At 34.1% G+C, this 26,130-nt stretch overlaps 1 protein-coding gene across 2 annotated transcripts; it reads left to right on the top strand.

Annotated features, from left to right (window-relative positions):
* Positions 1–21,611, top strand: LOC128207304 (low-density lipoprotein receptor-related protein 8-like). 2 transcript variants are annotated; one of them, XM_052910145.1, is made up of 9 exons: positions 1–131; positions 2,287–2,329; positions 4,789–4,917; positions 5,416–5,544; positions 12,245–12,370; positions 16,310–16,915; positions 17,706–17,853; positions 18,290–18,417; positions 18,725–21,611. In XM_052910145.1, the coding sequence occupies exons 1-9, from the start codon at positions 105–107 to the stop codon at positions 19,546–19,548; spliced, it is 2,160 nt and encodes a 719-aa protein (XP_052766105.1). In that variant the 5' UTR covers positions 1–104; the 3' UTR covers positions 19,549–21,611. The 2 variants fall into 2 exon arrangements, with proteins under 2 accessions (XP_052766105.1, XP_052766106.1); XM_052910146.1 differs by lacking the exon at positions 12,245–12,370.
* The last annotated feature ends 4,519 nt before the right edge of the window (positions 21,612–26,130 follow it).

The raw sequence follows: 26,130 nt of genomic DNA, 5'->3' as shown, positions 1-26,130 counted from the left end.
TAAACGGCCTGTATTCGATCTGCGCTCGCAAGTTGCCACAAAAAAAGTTAAGATAATACAATTATTTTAAACTTGACAGGATAAGTGAAAGTTTATTCGTCACGATGTCTTGGATACAGTTTTGTCTCATTGTAAGTTTATTTTTAACTGACTATCACAGTTTAAACATTCTTTAACGCTGGAACCTCAATGCTGCTGCATTACCGTCTAATTTTGTTTTCCCCTGTATTGTGTATGTGAATTGTAAGTTTGAGATTAATGTATGATATACATGGACGCCTTTATCAGTGGATGACTGTTATTCCATGAATGTTCAAGCAAACATATGGAAGGCAGCGTAAAACTATAGCAAAACTTAATATATGGATGTCTTTTTTGTACCACTTAGGCCATGACATGCTGTTCTGTGTTTACTGTCATCTGCCTAAAATACTTAAGATCTACGACCATGAGAAAATATGAGAACCTATTTGAATTGGAAATACTTTTCAATGATGAAACTTGTTATTGAACTTGCTATTGAAAAGACATTTGAATTGCAATTCGGGCCAGTTTAGTCAATGTCAAGGTCGCTTTCATTAAATAAGAAAATAAAATTCGCTCAAATGATGGCTTAAAAATGAAGTTTTGTAATTGATCGTATTGTACGTTGAAATTGATTAACGCGGTCAGTAGGGAAATGATCAAGGTCGCTATTACTAAAAATAATTAAATTGGTTTCCGTTCAATTACTTTAAATTCCAGTGATGCAAGTTTCAGTGCAGGTAAAACATAGCCCAGCCAACAGATAAATTTTGATTGTTTTTGTTAAGATCAAGGTAGGTGACCAAAAACAACAACATATTATTCGCATAATAACCTGAGTTTGGAATAGCGTTTTACGATGGAATTTTGTGTTAACAAATCTAATTTCAAGACATACATTAGGATTAGATTTATAATGATTGATAGGTGAAAAGGTTAATTAGGATTACTTTTTGAGTTTGTAGGTGCAAGGAAAAAATCGATGTTACTTAAAAAATAGCTTCTGCTAGAGTTAGAAATATGTTACGGTGTTGAAATTTCTGAGCTTAAGTGTAGACGTACTTTGGAATTGCAACTCGCGTTAGTGGGCTCATGGTTAAGGTCGCTGTTACTGAAAGTAGACAATTGTTTTACCTTAATGATTTTTGTTAGAATTGACGTATAATGATGTTGTAAAGTAAGCACATATGAAGACATAGTTTTTGTTTGCCTTAAGGGGGATGGGTTCAAGGTCACTGTTTCCAAATATAGAAAATTGCTTCAAGTCAATTACTTAAGAATATGCTATATATAATATTTTTATAGCAAGGTCATGTGACGTTGTATTTTTTTATGCATTTAGGGCTAGGTGAGTTAAAGTCAAGGTCAGGGATAATAAACACTTATTTACTTAACAACTGAGTTCAGATATATTTACGGTAATACAACTTACTGGCTTAATATGTGGAAACGCACCCTGGGATCGGATTCAGGTCAATGATACAGTTTTGGCTCAATCTATTTCGGAATGTATTCATGAGTTGCACAGGCTTTAACAACACGTTCCAATCGCAATTATGAGATGACTGTTTTTGAAAATAGTAACAATAATGGTAGGTTCGTAAAATATTCATTGAACACAGAAAGTATAGAGATGTATCAGGGTGTTTTCTCATATTGTAGTAATGATTCTCATGACATTGTTGATAGAGTAGTAAGTAGAGAGTATAACTTTGATGATATAACTGATTCGCTTTTCTAGTCTTTTTAATGATCAGACATTTGCTGCAAGTGGTTTAAGTACACCCCTTGGTGGTTCTAGATGTAATAGAAATTATTGAAATGTCAAAAGACATTCGTATTACATATTAACCTCTTTACTTTATTTTTTAGCATAAATAAAGCCGACACATTGTTAAACTATGATTTAATATCGTTGATATTTTTGGATACTTTTTTGCTATAACGAACTTTTAAATAAGGTGCATTAAAGAGCTTAATATTACCAATTTGTTTCGTAAGTCGTGAATATATAAAATATACTAAACTGTGTTGCTTTAACATCAGGAGAACTTTGCTTCTTTTGTGTCACACTGTTATATTGAAGTTAACAATCTATGTATACCATCTGTTAGATATGATAAATGTGTAAATCGTATGTTGCAACTACTATACTATGTTGTTTTTTTGTACATTTTGTGTATTTTGGGCCGGTGGCCTTTATTTACTTGAATAAAATGAATTGAATTGAATTGAATTGATATTATTTTTCTTCTGTTTCAGGCATTTTTTCTTCCCTGGATTGTGCAGCTATTCGACGACTCAGGTAAATTAAATTAACCTATGACATTTTTGTTGTTAATGATTTCGATACTTATCACAACGTTATCAGGATAAGGTCATCGTTCTTTAATTAAATTATTTACAAACTCGCCGCCCCTAACGTATGCGCTAATGAAATAAAAATAAAAGAGTTCGTGAAATGTTTAATATTAAACTAATCAACATTGAAAAAATGGAGCAAGTATATCCCTTCGTCGTAAGGCATTCGGAGCACACTCGGCTATTTCCGAGCTTGCCGGAAAAAGCCGAGTTGGTACGATGTATTGTCGCTTGCAAATAACCAGCAGTTATTACCATATTAAACCTAAAAAAATCTTAAACCGCAAAGAGGAAACTGCAATTAAACTTATCGATCTCCGTGATACAATGTCGCAATTAGCAGCATGTCTAAGTAGATCGGTCAGCTTAAGATATCGACGCAACTGCTATCGACACACCATTTTGGGCAATGAAAGAATTTGGTAATGCATCACTATGTAATCAATTTAATCAAACCTAAAATAATCACGACAGAATACTTAGGCTACAAATGAAAATCTGTTATAGATTTTATTAAATAATAGTAAAGTCCATGTACATATTTTTCACCGCCTGCAGTTGAAATACCACTGCTTTAAATATATATCGGCCTAATTATCAGGCTTATGTTTCACATCTACTAATCCGTTGAATATGAAGTGAACATTGTAAGGAAAGTGAACCCGGTGCGGAGCTCGAACCCAAAACCACAAGACACTAGCTCCTCAGCGCTCATACATATTAAGCTTTATAGGCTGGTTCTTACCCTAGCACACGACCAGCAAGAATGCAGGCCCGGTTTGTAATTCCAGTCCATTCTCCCTATCATTTGTTTATCTAGGATACCTTTAGCTGAATTTTCAGCTACATGTATATTAATTTCAATATAAATCAACAACGAAGTTATGAAAAAAGTGGAAAACAATTCAATGATAAAATGGAACGTCACTTTGACTCAATACGATAATTATCATAATGAACATTAAAGTGTTTTATGTGTTTTCCCTTGCTGCTTCTGTGTTAATATTTACTGTTTTTTCAATATATTTTATATAATGTAAGGGTTTTTTTTAATAGTAAATTAATATGTTTCTGAAGTGAAGCAAACAAATGGCTATTTAAGTATTTATGAAGTTAATCAATATAATGAAAATATGCATACACATAATATAAAACTTTATGAAAACAATATAAAATAATTATGAGTTTAAAATGAATCTTTTATTTTGAATTTTTGTGGTTGATCGCTAATTCTTTTTTTTTAGATATCGTAAATCATTTAATAAAAAAAACGAAAGCATAACGTTATCAAGAATTGAACGCATCGCTTTTGTTTTTATTTTATGAAGCGATAGTTAAAAAAGTAGTTCGATAAACACAACAGGGACGAGCCTAGTAGTGGAACATATAACTTAAAGTATGAATATTGTAGATTAGATATGGTTACGTTCTTTGCTTAAGGTAAGCAAATGTAAATGGTAAAGTTTCATTTTAAAGTTACAAAAAGATAAGTTTGAATATGTTTGAAGTTTTACCAAGAGCTGTTTTTGATATACGCATAATGCTATTTAAGAAACAAAGTAATAAAATGCGATATAATTATAGATCAATTTTGTTTAATCCTCCCTTGAAAGGTACTCATTTATGTTTTTTTTGTGAAATGCACATTTTTGTATGACGAAAGAAAGTGTTGCAAATCATTAGGACTATTAAAACTAAGATACTAAAAGCTGCAAAACTTCAGCAAATGTTGATATTTGCTCGAATATCGTCTTTGAATTCATCATTGTTCTCTAGCGTCAACACGCTTATAATCACTTAATAACAGCTTTGTTGTTGTATGATTTTTTGAGTGATATTATCACGTGATGTTATCAATGCATTGTTAAGAGGTCAAAATATCTACTATTTTTGTGGTTTTGGCTTCGGTTTGAGCGAAATGTGATGTGCGAAGGATAATAAATGTCGACCCATTTTTCCACATTGATCCTTTCTTTTGCTGGTGATATCATTATACGCATTAAAGACTCTTGAATTTTAAATAAAAACAAAACCTTTTAAGCAGTATCAAAATAATTATCATTGAAACCCGTCATGACCATTTCATCATTGGATTGGATGTTGGAGATATTGACATTCTTTTTAAAACAATTCATGCAGACATTAGATTCATTCTTTCTACTTTTTGAAATAGTATATTTTGGTTTTTATAGTTCCGTGTAGCTTTTGGTGCAATACAATCGATGAAATGTGAATGCATTATCTCTTATTGTGCTTTTCTAATGTTGTTCCTGAAACAATCAAAGTATTTTTTGTTATCAAAATCGTTTATATGTAATACATATTTATTTTGTGTTTTACATCGCATAAGTATATTTCATACATTTGCGATATTCGATGCAGCCATTTTCTTCTCTATTACAGCCAGGGATAGATGCCTCGAAAGGGACAAATTTTATTGCAATATTTCCGGGAGATGTATCTACAAGTCTACAGTTTGTGATGGATTTGCCGACTGTAAAGAGGGCGAAGATGAGTCCCCTCCAGCCTGTAGTAAGTCATATCTGTCGAATATCACTTATTTGTTGGTGATGATAATAATATTGTAATGAGCATTTTGAACAAATTTAACTATTAAAAGCAAGAAATGTTTTACATAATATATAATATTTGTTTCATACCAGTAGTTCTCAGCGTATAAATGTATTTTCGACGTTATATTGGGTTTATAACGATCGCACATATAAAATTATTGTTAGCGGAAAAAGGGTCATCTTGGACACAGTAAAGATTGATTGTAATACATTAATGAAGACTTATCCCATACATAATTTATAGTTTTATTTTAAACTAGCATTTGCGACGGTTTATACGGTTTTTAATTGTCACAAAATGTGTCAACACGCAAAGGGTTATTCTAAAACGACCAAAGTGTTTAAGACCATTAAAATCACATATCTAATAACATTGTGTTGGTTTGTGTTTTACATCGCATAAGTATATTTCATACATTTGTGACATTCGATGCAGCCATTTACTAATCTATTGCAGCCATGGATAAATGCCTCCAAAGGGGCAGCTTTTATTGCAATACTTCCGAGAGATGTATCCTCCAGTCTTTAGTTTGTGACGGAGTTACTGACTGTAAAGAGCGCGAAGATGAGTACCCTCCAGCCTGTAGTAAGTCAAATATGTCGACTATCACTTATTTGTTGGTGATAATAATAATGTAGTACACATTGTATACTGATTTAAATTTCTAAAGCATGAAAAATCCGATACATATATCTGATGATATATGTCACTACTATTTCCGACGGTATATACGGTATGTAAATGGACGCAGAAAGTTTCAACGTAGGTTTTGGTAAAAATTATTGATAAAATGTGAATGCATAACAGTCGAAACTCGTTGGCTCGATATCGCTTGGCTCCATATTCTCGTTGGCTAGAAGCGGATTAAAAGGACCGATTTTTTAAATATAGGTTCATATTAAATTCGATCAGTTTGTTTGATATTTGAGGGTCGTTATTTCTCCGCGCTCGACGTCAGTTTTGTGGTTACTTCTACGAATTTCACACACTGTTCTGTGTGCTTGGCTCGATGTCATTTTCGCGGGCTCATGTAAGTATTTCATTAAGGACAAGGCGATAATCGATTGGATTTGCTTGACTGGTATCATAAATATTATCAAATTTAAATGGTTTCAACAGTTTGAGCGAACATGCCATCATTTATTTTTTCTCTTTAATTTGCACGTCAAAATTATATCATTACATATATATCTCAATGCATTTTGATAAGGCGTTATTCACATAAAAATATTGCGCTGAATATTTCTCCAAATGGTAGAATTAATAGTAAAAATGTCATATGCTGAGCAATCTAGAGAAGAACCCGTAACAGCCTAAGCTATGCTTATGCATTATGATACATTACTACAAAAACCAAATTATATTTTCATAGTATCGAATGCGACATGTTGAGAACTTTAACTAATTCCAATAAATATTGTTCTATTAGGATATAACGTAGAAAATAACAAACGAGGTACACAAGACGTTCTAAATGTATCAAAGAAATATAACATTCAGTAAGCAATCCCGTTTGGCTCGATATTCTCGAGGCTCGAAGAACTTTGGCCGGTACTCGGAATTTCGAGCCAACGAGTTTCGACTGTAGATTGTATTGTGCTCTTTTATTGTTGTTCGTTTATGTCTAATTTAAAAAAAAAGTCGCATGAAAAAACGTGAAGTGTTGTGGTATGAAAGCACACTCATGAGTCAAGCGGTTGTTGTTGCTGTAGCTGGTGAACGTAGTCATTATAATATTAACCGTACACAGTTCAAATCAAACACTCTGGGACCATACTTTATAATTATAATTACAAAGTAACTATCTTCCAACCAAAAATAATTTTGGCCGACAGTTTGGTTTCGCTATTTGTTCGTCAAAGAAAGTGACTAAAACAACCTCTACAGTTGAATATGGATCATTATGAAACATGGTTTACATGATTACCATGGAGTTAACTAATTCTTACAATTTGTGTGAGATTCGGTTCAGGTGTTCAAACGTAATGTGCCATTTATTTTGTAATTTAAAGCTATGAATGAAACTAATATTGTTGCGCGAGCGATTGCTTTACTTTCCAATAGATGGCTCTGAAATTTTGTTTTACATGATCATCATGAAGTGTTCTGGTACGTAATATATGTTTGGTGCCTTCGACAAAGTCGCTAAAAGGTGATACTCCCTACATTCTAATACTTACTTGAGACCAAAGAATCTGGATCAAACTAACTATATGGAATACTTAGACTTATTATGGAATATATTTTGATTAGAGCACAAAATGCCAGTTTTTGGTATTTTATGGAGAAATGTTTTCAGTGAGAAATAATGGCAATATCGGTAGAAACCGTATATCATTTAAAATAAGAAACTTCACGTAAACGTTCAGATTGAATTTGTACACATGCATACTTGGGATGGTAATTACCTGCATATGTGTGACATGATTACAACACTCGAATCATGTTTATAGAGCCTGTCTAAAATGATAGATATGTATCACAAATTTTCACACTTTTGCTACCCGTTTCCGATCAGTTAAAGAATAATACATAAGCCAAGGAAACTCAAACGCAGGTGTGTTCATGTGCATCTGTCGATGTTTTAAGTCATAAGTTCAAATGTTATGGTCGCGGTGACATTGATCGGAAAAATAGTCAAACTCGGTGTGATCTTAAAGTGACATCCTTATTAAAAATCAACACATACACATGTATAACACACATGAATTTTGAGTTATAAACCTTTAACTACTTACTAAATAATGCCTTATGGAAAATATTAATTCATGATAATAAGATTGTAACCGTGTATTTAATAGCTGAAAACGCAAAAATATTAGATGATTGGTGAATGCTAAATTTTTTAATGTGATTTACTATAATAGCATAAAGTAGAAATACCATGTTTTCTGCACCTTTCTTTCAAATTAAACTAGGTATCCTTCATAAGAACCATTTTTCGACATTTATTCATCGTTTTAGGTATATCAAAACAATTATACTAATTATGGTTAATCTTATTTGGGAGTAAGAGTGTACCTTTTATTTAAAAAACAGATTCACCGTTATACATGATAGAGAGTAATGGATAGAACAGAACAGAACATAACAGAATGTGTATTCAACTTAAGCATATATAGCTCATCGTTATAAACACAAAAATAAATACACATATTAAATATTGCATGCGATATGAGGATATTACTATTATAGAACGTAGTTAATTATCAACTTTTACTGATCATTTATCTGATGCTAGTTACCTTGGGATTATGCATATTTAGTGTCCTTCTTGCACCAATACATTTGAAGACACAATATATCAATTATAACATTTACTAATAAAGGATTTATTTACAAAAGACATATTCATTAATAGTGAACAGAAACAATCAAATGTTGTCACACAGTACTTATATCTTTTTTAACATATCGACTTCAGAGTATAAAATGTATATATTACTAATTCAAGAGTTTCATATGTAGATTATGTTGTGTAGAAGAAATAGAACAACCGTCTAAGAAGCGCTTCCGAGACATGCGCCCGGAAATTACGTCACTAACCTAACAACCAATGTTGTCAAGTGCCTGATGACTGCCGGTATCAGTTGCCAAGTGCCGGCTGTCTGCCGGTGCCCCCGTAAACCAACGACCAATGTCGTTAAGTGCCGGTCGTCTGCCGGTGCCCTAGTATACGAACGGCCGATGTCGTCAACTTCTGGCCGTCTTCCGGTGCCCTAGTATACGAACGACCGGTGACGTTAAGTGCCGGCCGTATGCCGATTCCCTTGTATACCAACCACGGTTGTCGTTAAGTGCCGGCCCTATGCCGATGTCGACCGTCTGCCGGTTTCTACGTGTACCAACGACCGATGACGTCAAATGCCGGTCGTGTGTAGGTGCCCTCGTATTCCAACGACCGATGTCGTCAAGACGCAGTCGTCTTTTGGTGCCCTCATAAACCAATGACCGATATTGTCAAGTGTCGGCAATCTGCCTGTACCTCGTATACCAACGACTGATGACGTCAACTGCCGGCTGTTTGACGGTGCACTCGTATACCAACGCCGATATCGTCTGCCGTTGCGCTGTACCCAAGCGCTGTAACTTGATCTGGCCTTGGTAGAGTCGGCGTTGTCAACGGGCATGTCTCGGTGTAGACTGGCCGTTTCTTTGATAACAATGGCGCCAAGCTCAATGTGCGTGCTCGTCCCAAAGTATACGCGCCACCCGTCTCACCCAAGTCAGTACGGATACAAAATATGACAAATATCAACTACTATATTTGATTTGGCCAACATGGAAAACTGTTAGTCCAATATCGTTTAATTTGTAAATAATATAAGCAAATACTTTGCACACTCAACGGTACAATATAACATACCACGTCTATGTAGCGCTATATAAATGATTTTCTTTATATACGACACCATAATTTAACAATCCCCATATCCAAAACAAAGAAAGCTTGCATGCATACGCAATTTGCATTTAACCAACACTAATTTATATATTATTTTGCCCTTAAACAATTAACAGCACCTAAATGCCTTATGAGTATAACCGTAACATATCCAGAAATAGCAGACAACTACCACTATCGAAACTTGTTATTAAAACAAAGAATATTAAAGAGTATCTTTTTTGCTACCTATTCGCTTATAGAATCTTATCGAAGCCGTTATTATATATTAAAGCAACAATTCAATTTTAAACCTAATCTAAAACTTTTAATATTGAACAAGACTTGTTTAACAGGACATAATCACAGCGTGATACATAAGAAGTCCGTAAATCTACATACATAGACCTTTATTAGAATTACACGATTAACGATAAACTTTACAACGTCAATTCTTATCGGATTTAAGTCAAATCTACCGAATTGATACGCTGGCATAGAGGTGAAATGTGTATGTTTTTATTTATCTCGTGCGCACGACATACTATATCGTGCGCACGAGTTACTTAGTCGTGGGCACGAGATACTAAGTCGTGCGCTCGAGATACTAAGTCGTGTACACGAGATACTAAGTCGTGCGCACGAGATACTTAAGTCGTGCGCACGAGATACTTAGTCGTGCGCACGAGATACTAAGTCGTGCGCACGAGATACTTAGTCGTGCGCACGAGATACTTAAGTCGTGTGCATGAGATACTTAGTCGTGCCCACGAGATACTAAGTCGTGCACACGAGAAACTATGTCGTGCGCACGAGATACTTAAGTCGTGCGCACGAGATACTTAAGTCGTGCGCACGAGATACTATGTCATGCGCACGAGTTGCTAAGTCGTGCGCACGAGTTACTATGTCGTGCACACGAGTTACTACGTCGTGTGCACTAGATAATAAGCCAATCAAAATGCACTTTAAATAAGATAATTAGTCGCACAATAATCAAGTTTTGTTGTTAGCATGTATATCACCAATTATGATGTTTTTCATGATGCAATAAACATATAAGGGAAAGAATGACACAACTTGATTATTGTGCGACTGTCTGGCAGATCAAATGAAAGGGGTAGAAACGATAGAAGTGGTGTTGCTGACTTATCGGCACATAATAATGGGGAAGTCTTGTAAATTCTGGAACACACCTCGTATTAAGTGTAAATATCCTACACTAGATTTCGCATCACTGTTAAATAAAATCACTGGCCTTGAAATATAAAATACAATGTATACGCTCTAAGTTTGATTTGAAAGCATTATATGTATACGTCCTCCACACGCCACAATGAACAAACTGGCAACCACCACCACCATTACACGTCAGAAACTAATATTATTTTCAGTATACGTTTTGGAAAATTTAAGGTTAATTTTAAAGGTGTTAGCTTCACGCTGTCACATTTAATTTACCCCGAGGGTCGCATATCCGAAGGATGGAAGCAACATCGTTGGCCCGAACCCGTAAACCATTGACAATGCAACGTTGACGCATGACTCGGTTTCCATGCAGAGGTACAGAATGTTCAATTGCGTTGCTAATAAGGTCAACCGCAGTAAAGAGGGTCACCATAGATTCTTCGTCGCAACATTCATTCGCGTAACAATCTATTCAAATGTGTATATTATGCTGATCGCCTAAACGAAACCGAATTTCTTCATACGTTAACCCTGCATTAAAATATAATAGAATAAAATCGTTTCTGCTATCAGCCGTTTTCAAACAACATTCATGTGTGTAAAGTGTATTCTGATTGGCTAATTATTTAGTGCGCACGACTTAATTATCTCGTGCGCACGACTTAGTAACTAGAGCGCACGACATAGTAACTCGTGCGCACGACATAGTATCTCGTGCGCACGACCTAAGTATCTCGTGCGCACGACTTAGTATCTCGTGCGGACGACTTAGTATCTCGTGCGCACGACTTAGTAACTAGTGCGCACGACTTAGTAACTCGTGCGCACGACTTAGTAACTCGTTCGCACGACTTAAGTATCTCGTGCGCACGACTTAGTATCTCGTACGCACGACTAAGTATGTCGTGCGCATGAGATAAATAAAAACATACACATATCACTTCTGTGCCACCGTAAAATGATCCCTGCTTATCATAACGTTGTTTTTATGTTGTATATGCCCAAATGAGGCCCTGCTGTATAATAAATAAAATTATTATGAATAGGTTTCATCCGCCAATTTAGAGTTGGATCTTATGTTTCTCTTCTATGCGTTGATAAGGATGATAATTCACCAGTACATCTCTTTCGACTATCGAATGTGTCTTGCTTATACTAATAATAATGCAGTGGATGTTACAAGTGAATTCAAATAATTATATGATGCAAGCGAATGATGTATGATACAATTTTACTATTGTACAACTTAAGGTATATCTGTATATACGACGGTATATTTGGATTCAACGTATTGTTAACGGTAACGGGGTCATCTTGAACACAGTTAAGGTTGATTGAAATATATATCATGACTAATCCTTTACACACACATATTGTATATATATATATATGATTTTATTTCAAATTAGTATTTGCGACGGTTTATACGTTTTATAATTGTGACTTCTACTACTACTACTGCTACTGCTACTGCTAGTGCTACTACTAATACTACTTCTACTTCTACTAATAATAATAATGCTACTGATACTGATACTGATACTGCTTAATAATAATAATAATAATAATAATAATAATAATAATAATAATAATAATAATATGCGACCGTATATAAACATCGTATGTATGGAATGATAATGATATTCCTTTTTAAACACACAGCTTTTTTCATACATTTTTGACATTCGATTCTGCCTTTTTCCTCTACTACAGCCGAGGATGAATGTTTTCGAAATGGTCGGTCCTTATGTTTTGGATCCCTGTGTATCCACACAAGTTCGTTGATGGACGGAAAGGTTAACTGTCCACGCGGGGAAGATGAGCGGCCTAAAGCCTGGTGTAAGTCATCCTTGTATATCACTTATTATTTGTTGATAATGATAACAATAGTGCAACATATAGTTTTGGCTTAAATAAAACAACACATGCTTCTTATAAAGTATACATGATGATATGTTTTACCAATATCACTATAGAAACTTCTGTATATGCGGTGTTAAATGGTCGCAAATATTTTAAATAAATAATGTATCCTTTATACAATTTATATTTACCTATATCTACGCTGACTAAGATACACATTAAACTTTCTTCTTTCTAAGATGTGGCCACAGAAACAATAATCGAACACGACTAATACAACATGTAGCTGTTGTTAAAAAACATATTTTACCCTCGTGTAAAACGGATGTATACCTACATGTAATAACGATAACGAGACGAAACTAACGAATAACAGTGTTATGGGAATGAATTAACCCTGCCCCTGAGAGAGAGATTATTTTCTTCTTGTAGAAGAGCCCGAATTCTGAATCACTTTGAGCGTATTCAAACACAGTGATTTGATGGGAATGAACTCCTGCTTTAGTGTCATTTGACCAGTACAAAATTTAGTGACATTTAACCTAAAATATATATATATATATTTCTTCAGATTTATCAAAGGGGTCACTCCTACCAATTATCTAGCATAAAATAACTATGAATTACTGCAGTTTACCAATGTCAGAAAAAATCGAAATGCCTAAATGGAGGAAAGTGAAACAACTTCAATTTCATCGAAATGTGTTGAGTACAAAAAACATGTCAAGAAAAGTACCCAAACGAAAAGTTGCAACAAAAACATGCAGCCCGCATGCCGATTACCCTCCAATCTTTTATTTGCAACCAGAATTCTCACCTGAACATGCGTCCAGTTGAAGAAATTTGTTCAAGTTTCGGAAAGTATCCCAAAAGAATCTCAACACAAGGTTCCGATAAACAAACAAAAAAACACAGTCTATTTTTTATAATATTGTATTTAATAATACAATCAACCTTATTCCTAATTCCTTCATTAACATGCAATAATACACGTACACAAAACCTTTACTTGTGAAATAATGTGTAAATTAAAAATATATAACATACATGTTGTGGTTACATTACACTATTACTTCTTCATAGCCGAATTTGGGGAAGAAGTAATAGTGTAATATAACCAGAACATGTACGTTATATTCGGTATACTAGTTTTCAGCTGGTAGTATTATAGATAATTACATCTGTTATAATTTAAAGGTGTTTTATTTCGTTGAAATTATGAAACATTTCTGATCTGTTAACAAGATATGTTGAACAAATTTGATACTATATCCATCCCACCAATCATAGTATACTGTTCTTTCATTTACGTTGATGTACAGTTTTTTTGCGCTAGTCTCATGATTATTTTTTTTTTGCTTTTGTTCACACCATGATAAAAATTATTTTGCTAATATATTACATTTAACTGATGCAAATCAGAGCAGCGTAATCACGAGGATTATCTAATTTAACTCTCTCGCTTGAAGAAACATGTATATGATAATGTGAAAGTCATGTTTCTATATTAATCAGCAGTGTATTGGCATAAGCCGACTGATCATCCTTATGGTTTGATATTTACATATCAAGCTATCCTGAATTAATAATTGTATTTTTCTCCAGAAAATTTACACCTGTGTGTATTTCATACTGTACCACTTAAAAGGTATATTAATATGAGCACACGGACAAATGCGGCCAATCTCTATGTTTACACTTAAAAACCTATGCATCATGATTACAAGATGAGTACAATCTTCTGAAGCTGTCTTTTTATTGTTAGAGAAAGGTTATCGACAACAAAAAGTAATAACCAAAAAAAATGTAAATTCGAACATCTTCGGTACAATGATGTCGCGATCATCCAATCAGAGTGCATTATTGAAAAAGAAAAAAAAAATGACGTCAAAACTGTTTGCGTTTAATACAATATGAAAGTCGATTTTATTTAAACAAAAGCTTATGCGTATATAAATATTGAAAAAATACACTGAATATTTGGTTTTGTATAATAATTTGTCATAAATAATATAGACGTATTATCAAGCATAAAGATATCCGGTTGATTTTTGCAGCAATTTAATCTAAACACACGCAATTTATTTTCGCGTTATTGTTTTAGAATTACTCCAGTTATTTCCTCAACACATTGATTTTATTATTTTAATGTACGCAACGAGACTCATTTATCTAAAATAACTTTATATCTCCATCAGTAATTAATTGGTTCTTGCTGCTCATCCAGCGACTGGTGTACATGTAAAAGTTAAATCGCCGACTTAATTTTTTTAGCAACATAGGTTTGCTGAAATCAGCAATTGACTAGTACCACAATGCCAATAAATTCCCGGAGTAAGTTAACGTGAGATGAGGAATGTTAAAAAGGTAGTGCATATGATATATATATTTGTTATTCATGTCGAAAAATAGCTCATTAAGCTTATGTTTCTTGTTAACATATATCCGACTTTAAATAAAGATTATTGTTTATTGTACCTTGTATCGTGTGCGTAATCCGATTATTATGTAATAGTTATATGACATGAAGTTACCGATTACGAATGGGCGGAGTTAGCGTAGCGACCGACTTAATTATTCAAGTCATTTAGCTTAGAATACAACCTCAGTGGCTGACACATTGTTAATGCAAAATCTGACACAGTGAGTGTGCATCGGATGGATTGCAATAGGCGGACCTTAAACACCCGCAAAAGTTGAAAATCCTTATTATAAAGCCTTGTACTTAATGATTGCATAAATACAATCTCATTGGCTGAAAATGTAGGTTGTATTCTAATTTGTGTTATGCATCATTTTAAATCGAAAATATGAGGTTTGAATGAGGTTTATATGATGTCATTGTTAGCATATATTGAAAAGAGAAAACAAATGTTTGTTTAAGCTATATATCTATTATCTTTCATCGAATGACCATCGTAAGTTAATATTTGCATTCGTAAAACCGGATGTATTTGATCTTGCGCAAAAGTTATCTATATCGAAATGACGGCAATCGAACCGAAATGAAATCATTGCCTTTTCCCAAACCTTTATAAGCCCTGAAGTTCATTTCTCACTATGTAACGGACTTAAATGACAGACAATATACTCTCTTTTAAATCTCATCTGAACACGTGCGTGCGTGTCATCACTACAGAAACAAGACTGTTAGCCTTAACGATAACACGTACGTGTGTGTCATCACTACAGGAACAAGCCGAGTAGCCTTGACGCTAACAAGTGCGTGCGTGTCATCACTACAGGAACAAGACGAGTAACCTTAACGCTTACACGTACGTGCGTGTAATCACTTGAGAAACAAGCTGAGTAGCCTTAACACACGTGCATGCGTGTCATTACTACAGGAACATGTTGAGTAGCCTTAACCCTAACACATGCGTGCGTGTCATCACTACAGACAAAATCTCAGTTGTTTTAACGCTAACACGTGCAAGCGTTTCATCGCTACAGTAACAAAACGATTAGCCTTAAAGATAACACGTGCATGCATGTCGGCACTGCAGGAAGAAACCGAGAAGCCTTAAAGTTACCGGATGCGTGCGTCAGCACCACAGGAACAAGCCCAGTAGGCAGTAGCCTTTAAGTTAATACGTGCATGCGTTCTTTTACAACAGGAAGAAGACGAGTAACCGTAAAGCTAGCACGTGCATGCGTGCCACCACTACAAGAACTAGCGATAGCTCTACTAGCCTTAATGCCAACACCTGCGGGCGTGTAATCACCTTTGCGATGGCTCTAGATTATTTTGCTTTTTGATGGTTTTGTGTACAAATTCGTATCTGAATTACAAAAATTATAATGCAGAAAAGTCCGTATTATACAATATCTGTTTGGTTAATTTAAATAGTTAACACAGTTTTCATTATATATTTTGTTTAAATAGAATATTGCAAAACTTTTTCCTTATTGCAGATCTCAGACACTATTGTGACTCGAATCGTTCTTTATCCCGAGGCTGCTTGGGTGAATGTAAACTTGGTAAATTTGACAAGTATTGCGGGATTACCTGTTTCGAAAAGTGTTCGAATGGCAGTTGTGATAAATCAAGTGGACGTTGTAACATGTGTGCATCTGGCTATCATGGCAAGTACTGCCAGAAAACATGTTCCGAAGAATGTTTGAATGGAATATGTAATAAATCAAGCGGAATTTGTAAGACCTGTACACGAACGTATTTAGAAAATTGTTCACAAGAATGTGGCAAGGAATGTCTAGAAATAAACGGTTTCCCACAATGTGACAGAGAAAGTGGCAAATGCTTGAATGGGTGTAATCTGTATCACTACGGTCACTATTGCAACAATTCATGTAAAAACTGCAAAGGAAATTACTCAAATATTCCATGTGATATTAACGGTGTGTGCCAGTTTGGATGTGAGAACGATTATTGGGACAAGACGTGCAACTCTAAATGCAGTGCCAACTGTCAAGGTGATGAACATGGAAAACGGTGTAATTCATCCACAGGGGAGTGTATAAACGGTTGTACTCGTGGATGGAGTGGTAAATTATGTGGTGGTAAGAATAATGTTCGAAAACTCAACCGCCAATCAAATTAAAGATGTCCGACGAGTTCCAAATGGTTTTATCCAATGGCAGATATACAACTTATTTCATAATGTACCGTTATGTTTATCGAAGAATTTAAGCGAAGTGTTTAATATTACACACGGCATCAGCATCTGTATTATAATCATTTATACTTTTTATTTTAAGATTCTTTAACGTAACAGTCTTTAATATTTTATTTAATTTAGCCAAATAACTGACTTAAAGTTGTTTTTACAAAATAAAAGTTCCTTATGTTTATTTTAAAGATAATTGTATTTCAAAGAATTAGAACCTTTCTATATTAAATCAAATTTAAATGTGCAAAACACGATCATGTTTAGAAATACTTACGTCATTAAACCCACAAATAAGCTAGTTCTCTTTTAGCTCGCTGAGTCTTAATCATCATTTTTGATGCCTTATGGCCCAATGCGATATTGGTCTCAATTGAATGTACATTGTACATAAATGAATTACAGTTAGCACAGTAAACTGAAATATGACGTAAAAATACCTATTTTTGCAATCTTTGTTGGCAATTTGATTTTCCGTATGTTTTTATTTACATATTATTTTTCTGTTTACAAGACCATTTTAAATAATACAAAACAAATATAGGGTCATCAGTTATTCAAAATTCACATATTTGTGGACCGAATATCTTATGATTGCTCGAGAAATTGTTGCTTGTTTATATTCAGGTTTGGTTGTTTTGTTTCCCTATCCATTTATATTATTACGCTCCATTTGTTTTTAGATCCGACCAGTTTGCAAACAACGACTACTGAATCGAACGATAAAGTGAATGTCAGCTCCTTAAATACAATTGTTATAGTCATACCAGTTCTTGCCACTGTGGTTGTCGTTGTCGTCGGGATTATCTGCTATTTTTGGGGTCGAAAAAGGTCAGTGAAGCGAAGAAGCGATTAAATGTATGTGTACCTAGGTATGTGTTGGAATGTTCAAACATATTCTTGAATATTTATAAGTGCGAATGAGTCAGATACAGATTGAATGTGCGCGTTAAAGAGGACGTTTCTGATACGTTACCGTAGACTCTGTTACTGCATGATGATATAACATGTGTTGATGTTTACTTCTCTTAATAACAATTAGTATTCAATTAGTGCTGGTTAACAGAAAGCAAAATAATACAAAGGCTTTTTGAGGTTCCAAAATAGGATTTGTCTTCAGAACATTATATTGCAAGTTAATTGTTTGAACATTCTATTTGGTTCAATGTGCGATTTATGGGAAACCGGTGCTATTAAGTTAATGTCCCATCATTAGATAATGATTGAAAAAAGGCTGTATTATCCTTGATGTTGTTTAATTATGCAGGTTTAACCGTCAGCAGAATGAACGCATTGAGCCGCGCCGAGAATTTCGATTTGGCGTTGCACCAAGGCAACGACCCTCCGGGTCTCGGAGGCGGCAAAGTTCTACCCTGTATGCCGACATCAACGAAGGTATTCACTGTAATTAGTTTAATCAAATTTACTTTATACATTAGAATGTAATTTGGTGTTTTTATCGCTCATATAAAGTTGGATTTTAGTACATTCACGTTATAATAAACTGGATAATTAAAATATAATCATTTTAAAAAAATGTATTGCATTTTTGTAATAGTAAAGACGGCTTTCAATAATACATAGATACATGTGAAAAATACGAATGCTATGATTCTGTTTCCGTGATGCTGATTGCAAATAATTGTAAGGTGCACTTGACGGAGCATGATTGAAAGTTTGTTATTGTTTTCTATTATTTTAGAAACCATGGAACATTATCATTACATCTGCGAGCAAAACCCTCCGGATCACTATGATAAAATCAAAGATCGGAAGCCATGTATCTGTCCTCAGTGCGTTCGGGAAAGAGTCGACCCAATTTTACAAAGGATTTCTTCAGGTTCTTCCAGTACGACTTTTGTGGAACCTTACGCCACCTGCGGGTGGGGTATTGGGAGAACAAGCAGTATTCACAGCTATATAAGCAATCGTGAATTAAACACCCGTCGGAACGTCCCAACAAATGACAGTGATAGTGGAATCGTGCCTACAAAAGAATTAACGGACGATAGGAAGCCTGGGCGAAGTACCTCACATTCTGCTGGTGACCTTGCTCATGTCTGTAAGACAGATTATACGAACGGAGTAAATCCCCGACCTTGCGTTGCAAAATCTAAAAGCTGTATCGAACTTGTGTGCACACATGAATATTTGGACCTTGAAGAACTTTATCAAACAGCCAAGGCCGAAGATAGGCGAAAATTAGCTGCTAAATATTTCGACGAGGGGGAGGACGTTTTTGGTGTCATAGGACAATTTCAAGCGAAAGATAGTCATTATACTGAAACAGAAGAAAGTGAAGTGCTTAATCAACTTGATAATCAAAATCTTGCACTAAATATAGAGTCTTCACTAGTAATAGGTCGATCAGAACAAATTGAAGAAAGCTGTTCTGCAAATGATATAGATTTCATTGTTGAACAGCAACCTGCTCAATCCCAAAACGATGCAAAAATGGACGACCCAAAAGACACTGATGGGATGGACGATAGTGATGAAATAAAACAAACTGATTCTCTTGTATAAAGACGTCAATCTATCCAGCCGTTATAAACGATGTTTCAGCCATTCATTAGATATCATGAATGAAATTTCATTAAACTGCAGATAAGTATAACATTATGGAAGGCTGTATCGTAATAAAAATTTCGAGTAGTCAACTCAAAAGTTAAGGTTACACTTTTAGGTTAAAATTACACGATAGGAATGAAATTGAATTACATTTTGTATCTTGCCTGGGATGGATTTTGAGGGATCGGAGTCAATGTTACTGTAATTGAAAGTAGAAAAATGTTCTACGCCCAATTACTTTAGACTGCTTATTTTTCCTAAATTATACAAGTAATTAATTGGCTATAATTTCTGATTGCCCATATTAAGAACCTGCTTTTGTCGCATTGCGGCGTTTTTATATTCATATGATATCGAATTGCAAATAGGATATTCCACTACATTTCTAGGTTGTAAAGGAAGTCCATATAATGATTTAATCTACGGCGAGCTTGAATTTGTAAACTATCAGCAATTATATAATTATCATACCATAGTAACTTTTGTACTTAAGATGTTACATACAAATGATAATAAGTACAATAATACAATTTATTTTACCGTATTGAAGGTTGGTTAAAGATACTATATTTAATATGTTAGTTTTTATTAGTACAAGATTTGTTAAGCTTGACTTTAACCTGCATATATTGTTTGCAGGTGTAGGAAATGATTATTTAGTTCTGGTATCTTATACAAAACTGGAAGGGAAAATAAGAAGACTCTAATAGAAAATTGTTTTATAAGAAAATAGCATGTTATAAACCCCAGCCTATTGCCAAATTAGAACGTTCCGATTTAGTTCATCGGGGTAACGTGTACCCCACCATAGACTAAAGAGTAAAATGTTGGCATAACACTCCCTAATGAGCGCAAAAAATAAAATATATTAGCAATTCTTAGCAATATGTAGTATATACTATACGATGTAAATATGCACGTTTTATTGAATAGACGTAGAACAAATATGCATATGATTAAGACGATTTGTTACGAAAGCTATCTAAGTTTACAATGCATTTAGATAGATCAGCTGACATGAATTCGTCCTAAACCAGATTTTGGTATTTATGTACCGTGCTAATCAACTTCAGTGGTACGTTGTAAACATATTGCTGTCATTTAGTTACATGTTGTTTATGTTTATGAATATTACTTCATTCATATAGAGACGTATACATATAATTGATGTTGTACATTATGATATTAAACTTAAATTGTACACAAATTATATTTTCATTAAGAAATATATATGACATACCTTTGTATAGTATCTCTTACCTGAAACAAATTCGATTTAAAAAACATACATGCTTCCTATGAATAGAAATACTTAAAATAAATTAAGATTATTAAAAATAATAATGAATCGACTATATTTTGACTATTTATTTGATATAAGCTTTTTGACAATTTGGTTCAGGTAAAAATATTGTTGTTGTTTTTTTTCAGTAAGAGTAACATTCTTTAAGATGTCAAGTAATTTTCCTAAGACTTTCTATATTTTTGTTTTGTATAGGTATTGTACATTGAGTGTCTAATTTTGCATAACTATATAAAATTAAGTATATATCATGCCTCCAGCATGAATAATGCAACGCCATTGGTCCATGCCTGGTCACACGGTGCCCCATATGTGTCTATATTGGGTCACTTATCGTTATATCGTACCAAAATAGCGTATTTTACCAAATCCGATGAATAAATGTTACATTTCCCAGACGGTGCTGACGTCTTGATCAATGTTAACAGATTGGCAACGTGATATATGCGTTATGGGGATAATAGATAATCCGATATAGGACATACGGGGTGCAGGAAACCATATAAGTTCACATACTAACCCTATTACTGATAATGTATATATACATACACGATAGCGAATGCGTCAAGGTTACTTGTAATAGTAACAGTAGATATTAGTTAATATAAATTTGTATAAAGAGTATTCTTTTCGTATTGTTAAATGAATTGTTCATTGATTCACCTGTAAATACTACAATGTATCCTTATGTTCTGTAAATAAATCTTGAAATATCTTGATTCTTTATTTTCTGAATTTTGGAAGCACATCCTAAATACACATTCACATTTTTCCGAGTCAATGAGGGCACGTGATTGGTGCAACTTTTTCAATTACTAGTATGACAATGCTTCTGTATCGGAGCGAAATTTTTCAATCCATTAATGTCAATAGAATAGGTTAATGTCACGTTCAGCTATTGACGCAATATCACGCGTGACAGACATGAAAGAAAAGGCTGGTAATAATTCGTAGTAAAAGTGGACGCTCTAATAGAACGAAACATAGATGAATGTGTCGGTCAAAAGTATTCCCATACACCCAGGTGCTCTATCTTTACTTACGGGATAAATGGTACACATTACAGGGTTATCCGGGTCCGGTGAAAAGTCACAAATGTTTCGTGAACTTATCCCAGTCATTTCACTGTTAACCGATCAAATATGACTATTTAATTCGTGATATTAGGGCCTGATTGGACGTCTCTTGCTACTGTTAAATCGAATTGTAGTGGAATAAGGGGGATAAATGCTTTTGTCTTAGTCATTTTCAGAAACAGACCGGTAGCGTTTGTGACAAAAGTAATGGGTATGAGTTGAACGTCTTAAACATGTCCATTATCCAATACTGAGACCAGTTATTCGGACAGAGTTGCTTACATTGAATCTGTGACGTAATGAGCGGGTACACACATAAGGCGATGACCTAGTTAAATTAAATAAAAAAGCATGTTGACAATACATTTCTCTATCGGACTTAACAGACACCGGACCGGACCAGACTGGAACTTTTATTTAAACAGGCGTAATTGGTGCTTACTATTCGTACATTCAGCTTCTGGTATTGAGTGTTGGATACACAAGCTAATGGCATTTTCCATTAAAATAAAAAAAATATTGAACATAGTTCTTCTACAATGCAATTGAATTAACCTTTAGTAGAAAACTACAAGCAAACAGTTCGCGGACGCTATCGCCCGCGGCGGCCGAAATGGCGATAGAAATACTATCGTATTATTTTATTATCACAGTATCATACATGGTAGGCAACTAATGTCACAGAGAGAAGAGATCAACGTGTTTGTATGCACAAACTGCTGTTATAACCTGGGTTCAAAGACGTATTAACATGTCATTTGGATGAAGCATTTTAAGTTTACGTATACTACGTATACTATCAAACGGAGGATTTCACATTTGATGTACAATTAAGAATCTTATGGAATTAATTTACATCCGTCATAAGGCAACACGTTTAATGCTATCGATGACATAACTTTGCTCTTGGCGAAATCGGGCGAACTGTAATTATTGTTTTAAAAGGTAGTCCCAAATTACAGTATTTCTTCATAAAAGCTTAGAAATGACAAAACGCTGTCTTAATTATATTTACCCGTGTAAATAGTGTGACATTGGTTTCCCACTTTATAGTGTATACAATTGGCTTATAAAAGTCACGTCTTTAGTACAGATGCATATACCGACGCTATTTTTCAATAAACTGGTACTCAGGTGGTAGTAAAACCCAGTAAATTAGAATTGAAACATGTAATTTAAACTGCAAAATATACACGTGTCTTAATACATCAGTAGTTTAGATCCAATGCGTTGTACACAACGATATCAATATTAGGTAATTAGGATATTTCCATTCCGATTGTCATTGGCTGAATTTGGCCATGTATTTTTCTGGCTTGCATGATACTTTTTTTACAACTTTAAAATTACACCGGCGTTTGAAAGAAGCAATTCCTATTCGCTATCATGTGCAACGCATGTCTATTCAGCCGAGCATTGTGTACGAAGCGTCTTTACTACTTGAACAACTTATGGAATTATGAATAAATTTCCAAACATAATCTCTAACAAAAAGGCAATTTGGTATGACAGTCAGGACGAGCTTTAAGAAACAACACATGGATTGGCAGGCATATAATTCGCTACCTTATATCATGACATAATATGATTATATAGGTTGACTATTGTGAGCCCGTCACAGTTTCATTTTCACATCTTAGGAATCGTATTGCATAAATACCACGTTGATACAATAAACACGTCCTACAGAACAGATTTTAGATTCCAGTTACTTGCTCCAAGGTTGATTGACGAGCACTTTATCGGGTGCTTAACTCTGTCAAAAGAGCCAAAAAAGTATTGAAAAATACATTTTATTCGGGCTGCTTTGGAAAACATTGGGAATAATGCAGATACTTATTTATATTTAAACTGAAAAAGTTGATGAGATTTCTTGTTATAAGTCATGTGACTTTATCATATGCATGCATAAAAAGTAATGTTATTACTTAGCTTACATATTCTTTTTTTTTTTGGGGGGGGGGTAAAAGACAACCATATTCTGGAACGTCTCTCAATAGGGTTTTAAAAAATACGGATTTGTTGTTATTGCGTGATAAATTATCGTCATTTTAACTAAATTATCGTCATTTAAACTGTTACATTTTGAATAATATTGTCGTTTATACAGAGAATCAGGAGAATACAACTGTGACATCGTTCATCTTAATAGCGTGTGACTGAGGTTGGAGGCTCGTTCTCCTGGAACACGAGTACCATATATTCACAAATATCACTCATGTTGACAGTAAATGGCCTTCATAAGGTATTGAGAAGAAAGACAACTCCAGATTGTTTACATGTAAAATAGTCGTATGATTAAGCTCCCATATCAGTTCCCCGAAAGTTAACTCCCTTATAAATGACTGTCCTATTATCATAGATATCCTTTTGCAGTATTTAATTTAACTATGAATATATATGTGAAAAACTACTGAATTGAATACATTTTCCCGTCTTGTAATAATCAGTTTATTTTTCTACTATTATTACAGATATACAACCATCGTAAACACACAAACAAAGATATGCATATTTCTGAATCAAATATGTTTCACAATGTATTATTTAATAATTATAACTTAGTCTGAAATCCTGTCTCGTCGAGCTTCATAATATGTATATTCCGAACTAACTATTTTTGCTGAGGAAACTTATAATCTTAAGAATGCTATATTGCCTTTCTTAAACACACAGTTATAAAACTAATTGAGGTTATAACGTAAAGTTTTATACATAAAAAGCAGTCATTTGACTTTAATAATCATAACAAAACCAACGCATAGGATCTTGGTACAGGTAAAAATACTAGCCTTTACAATTTTGTTTTCTTTAAAAATAATAACTGTTTAGTCAAACAATGTCCAAATTAAAAATATTCGCCAACGTACCGTTTACTTCTTGCACGCTGTATCTTAATCATACGCATTCTTTCTGGTTTTTCCATTTGCTTTGCTTCTGACTATGTTTTGCGCTTTAATTTTTCGATTCAACGGATTTGTGTACGTTCCGTACATATTGTTTGTAACACATACACCCTTTTTACCGGCTTTGTTCCATCACTAGCTCTATAACTACATCATGTAATACTTACTCCAGGTCGTCACTTAAAACGGACCTTGAAATAACATTACTTTTGTGTATTCCTATTACAACTCCAGATTTTCCTATATGATATATATATATGTATGGTTAAATATTGAAATCTTGTTAATCAATGTTATTTAGGTATTTACACACTTGGATTTTGTAACGTCATTATTTACGGTGTCACTCAGTGTGAGCTACATAAATTACAACGTATACAGAATCTGTGTGTTAAACTTGTTCTCAACCGCTTTAGGCGTGATAGTTTAAAACAGGCATTATATGATCTGCACTGGTTACCCAGAAAGGCAAGAATTAATTTTAAGATCCTCACTTATATGTACAACTGTTTTGTTGGAAATGCGCCTAAATACCATATTGAACTTTTGTCTAGAAAAGATTCAAAACGCACACTACGATCCTCGGAATCATCAATGGGATGCTACGTTGTGCCCTTAAATAATAAAAAGACCTTCAGTGACAGCAGTTCTAGAACTATTGGCCCTACGCTTTGGAATAAACTGCCTCTGTGCCTTAGACAAAGTGATTCAGTAAACATCTTCAAGAAACATTTGAAAACTCATCTTTTGAGAGAGTAATATGCATTGTTCTAAAATGTATACCCGTGAACAAACTAATATATTGATGTGCTGTTGTATATTTACACGTTGGTAAACACCCATCATGTAATTACATGTTGTATATAATTTATATACTATGCATTGGACTATGTATCTCATGCACTGTGTGCAAATATTCGTGAATTAATGCTTGTGTCTGTATTGCTTTTTGCTTTTATTATCTTCTAATTCATTATTGTACAACCACATTGATTATGTATTTATATGTAGAAATATGCCTTTAAGCAAATAAATACTTTTCATGTTTCAAGTTCAAGGTATTTAAGTTTATATTTCGATTTGAGGGAATAATATTATGTACTTCTGTTGAGTTTAATACTTCTTTGAACCTGGTTTTACATACGGTTTTATATCGGTCCATCAGGGGTTGTCCTTGCATTTTTGTGGTTAAGTTTAGATCGGCCACACAGTTTCATTTCATGTGAAACGTACCTTGTTAACAAAACTGAGT

This window comes from Mya arenaria, chromosome 11 (genome assembly GCF_026914265.1).
Source record: "Mya arenaria isolate MELC-2E11 chromosome 11, ASM2691426v1".
Taxonomy (NCBI): domain Eukaryota; kingdom Metazoa; phylum Mollusca; class Bivalvia; order Myida; family Myidae; genus Mya; species Mya arenaria.
This window is presented reverse-complemented; position numbering and strand designations above follow the sequence as displayed.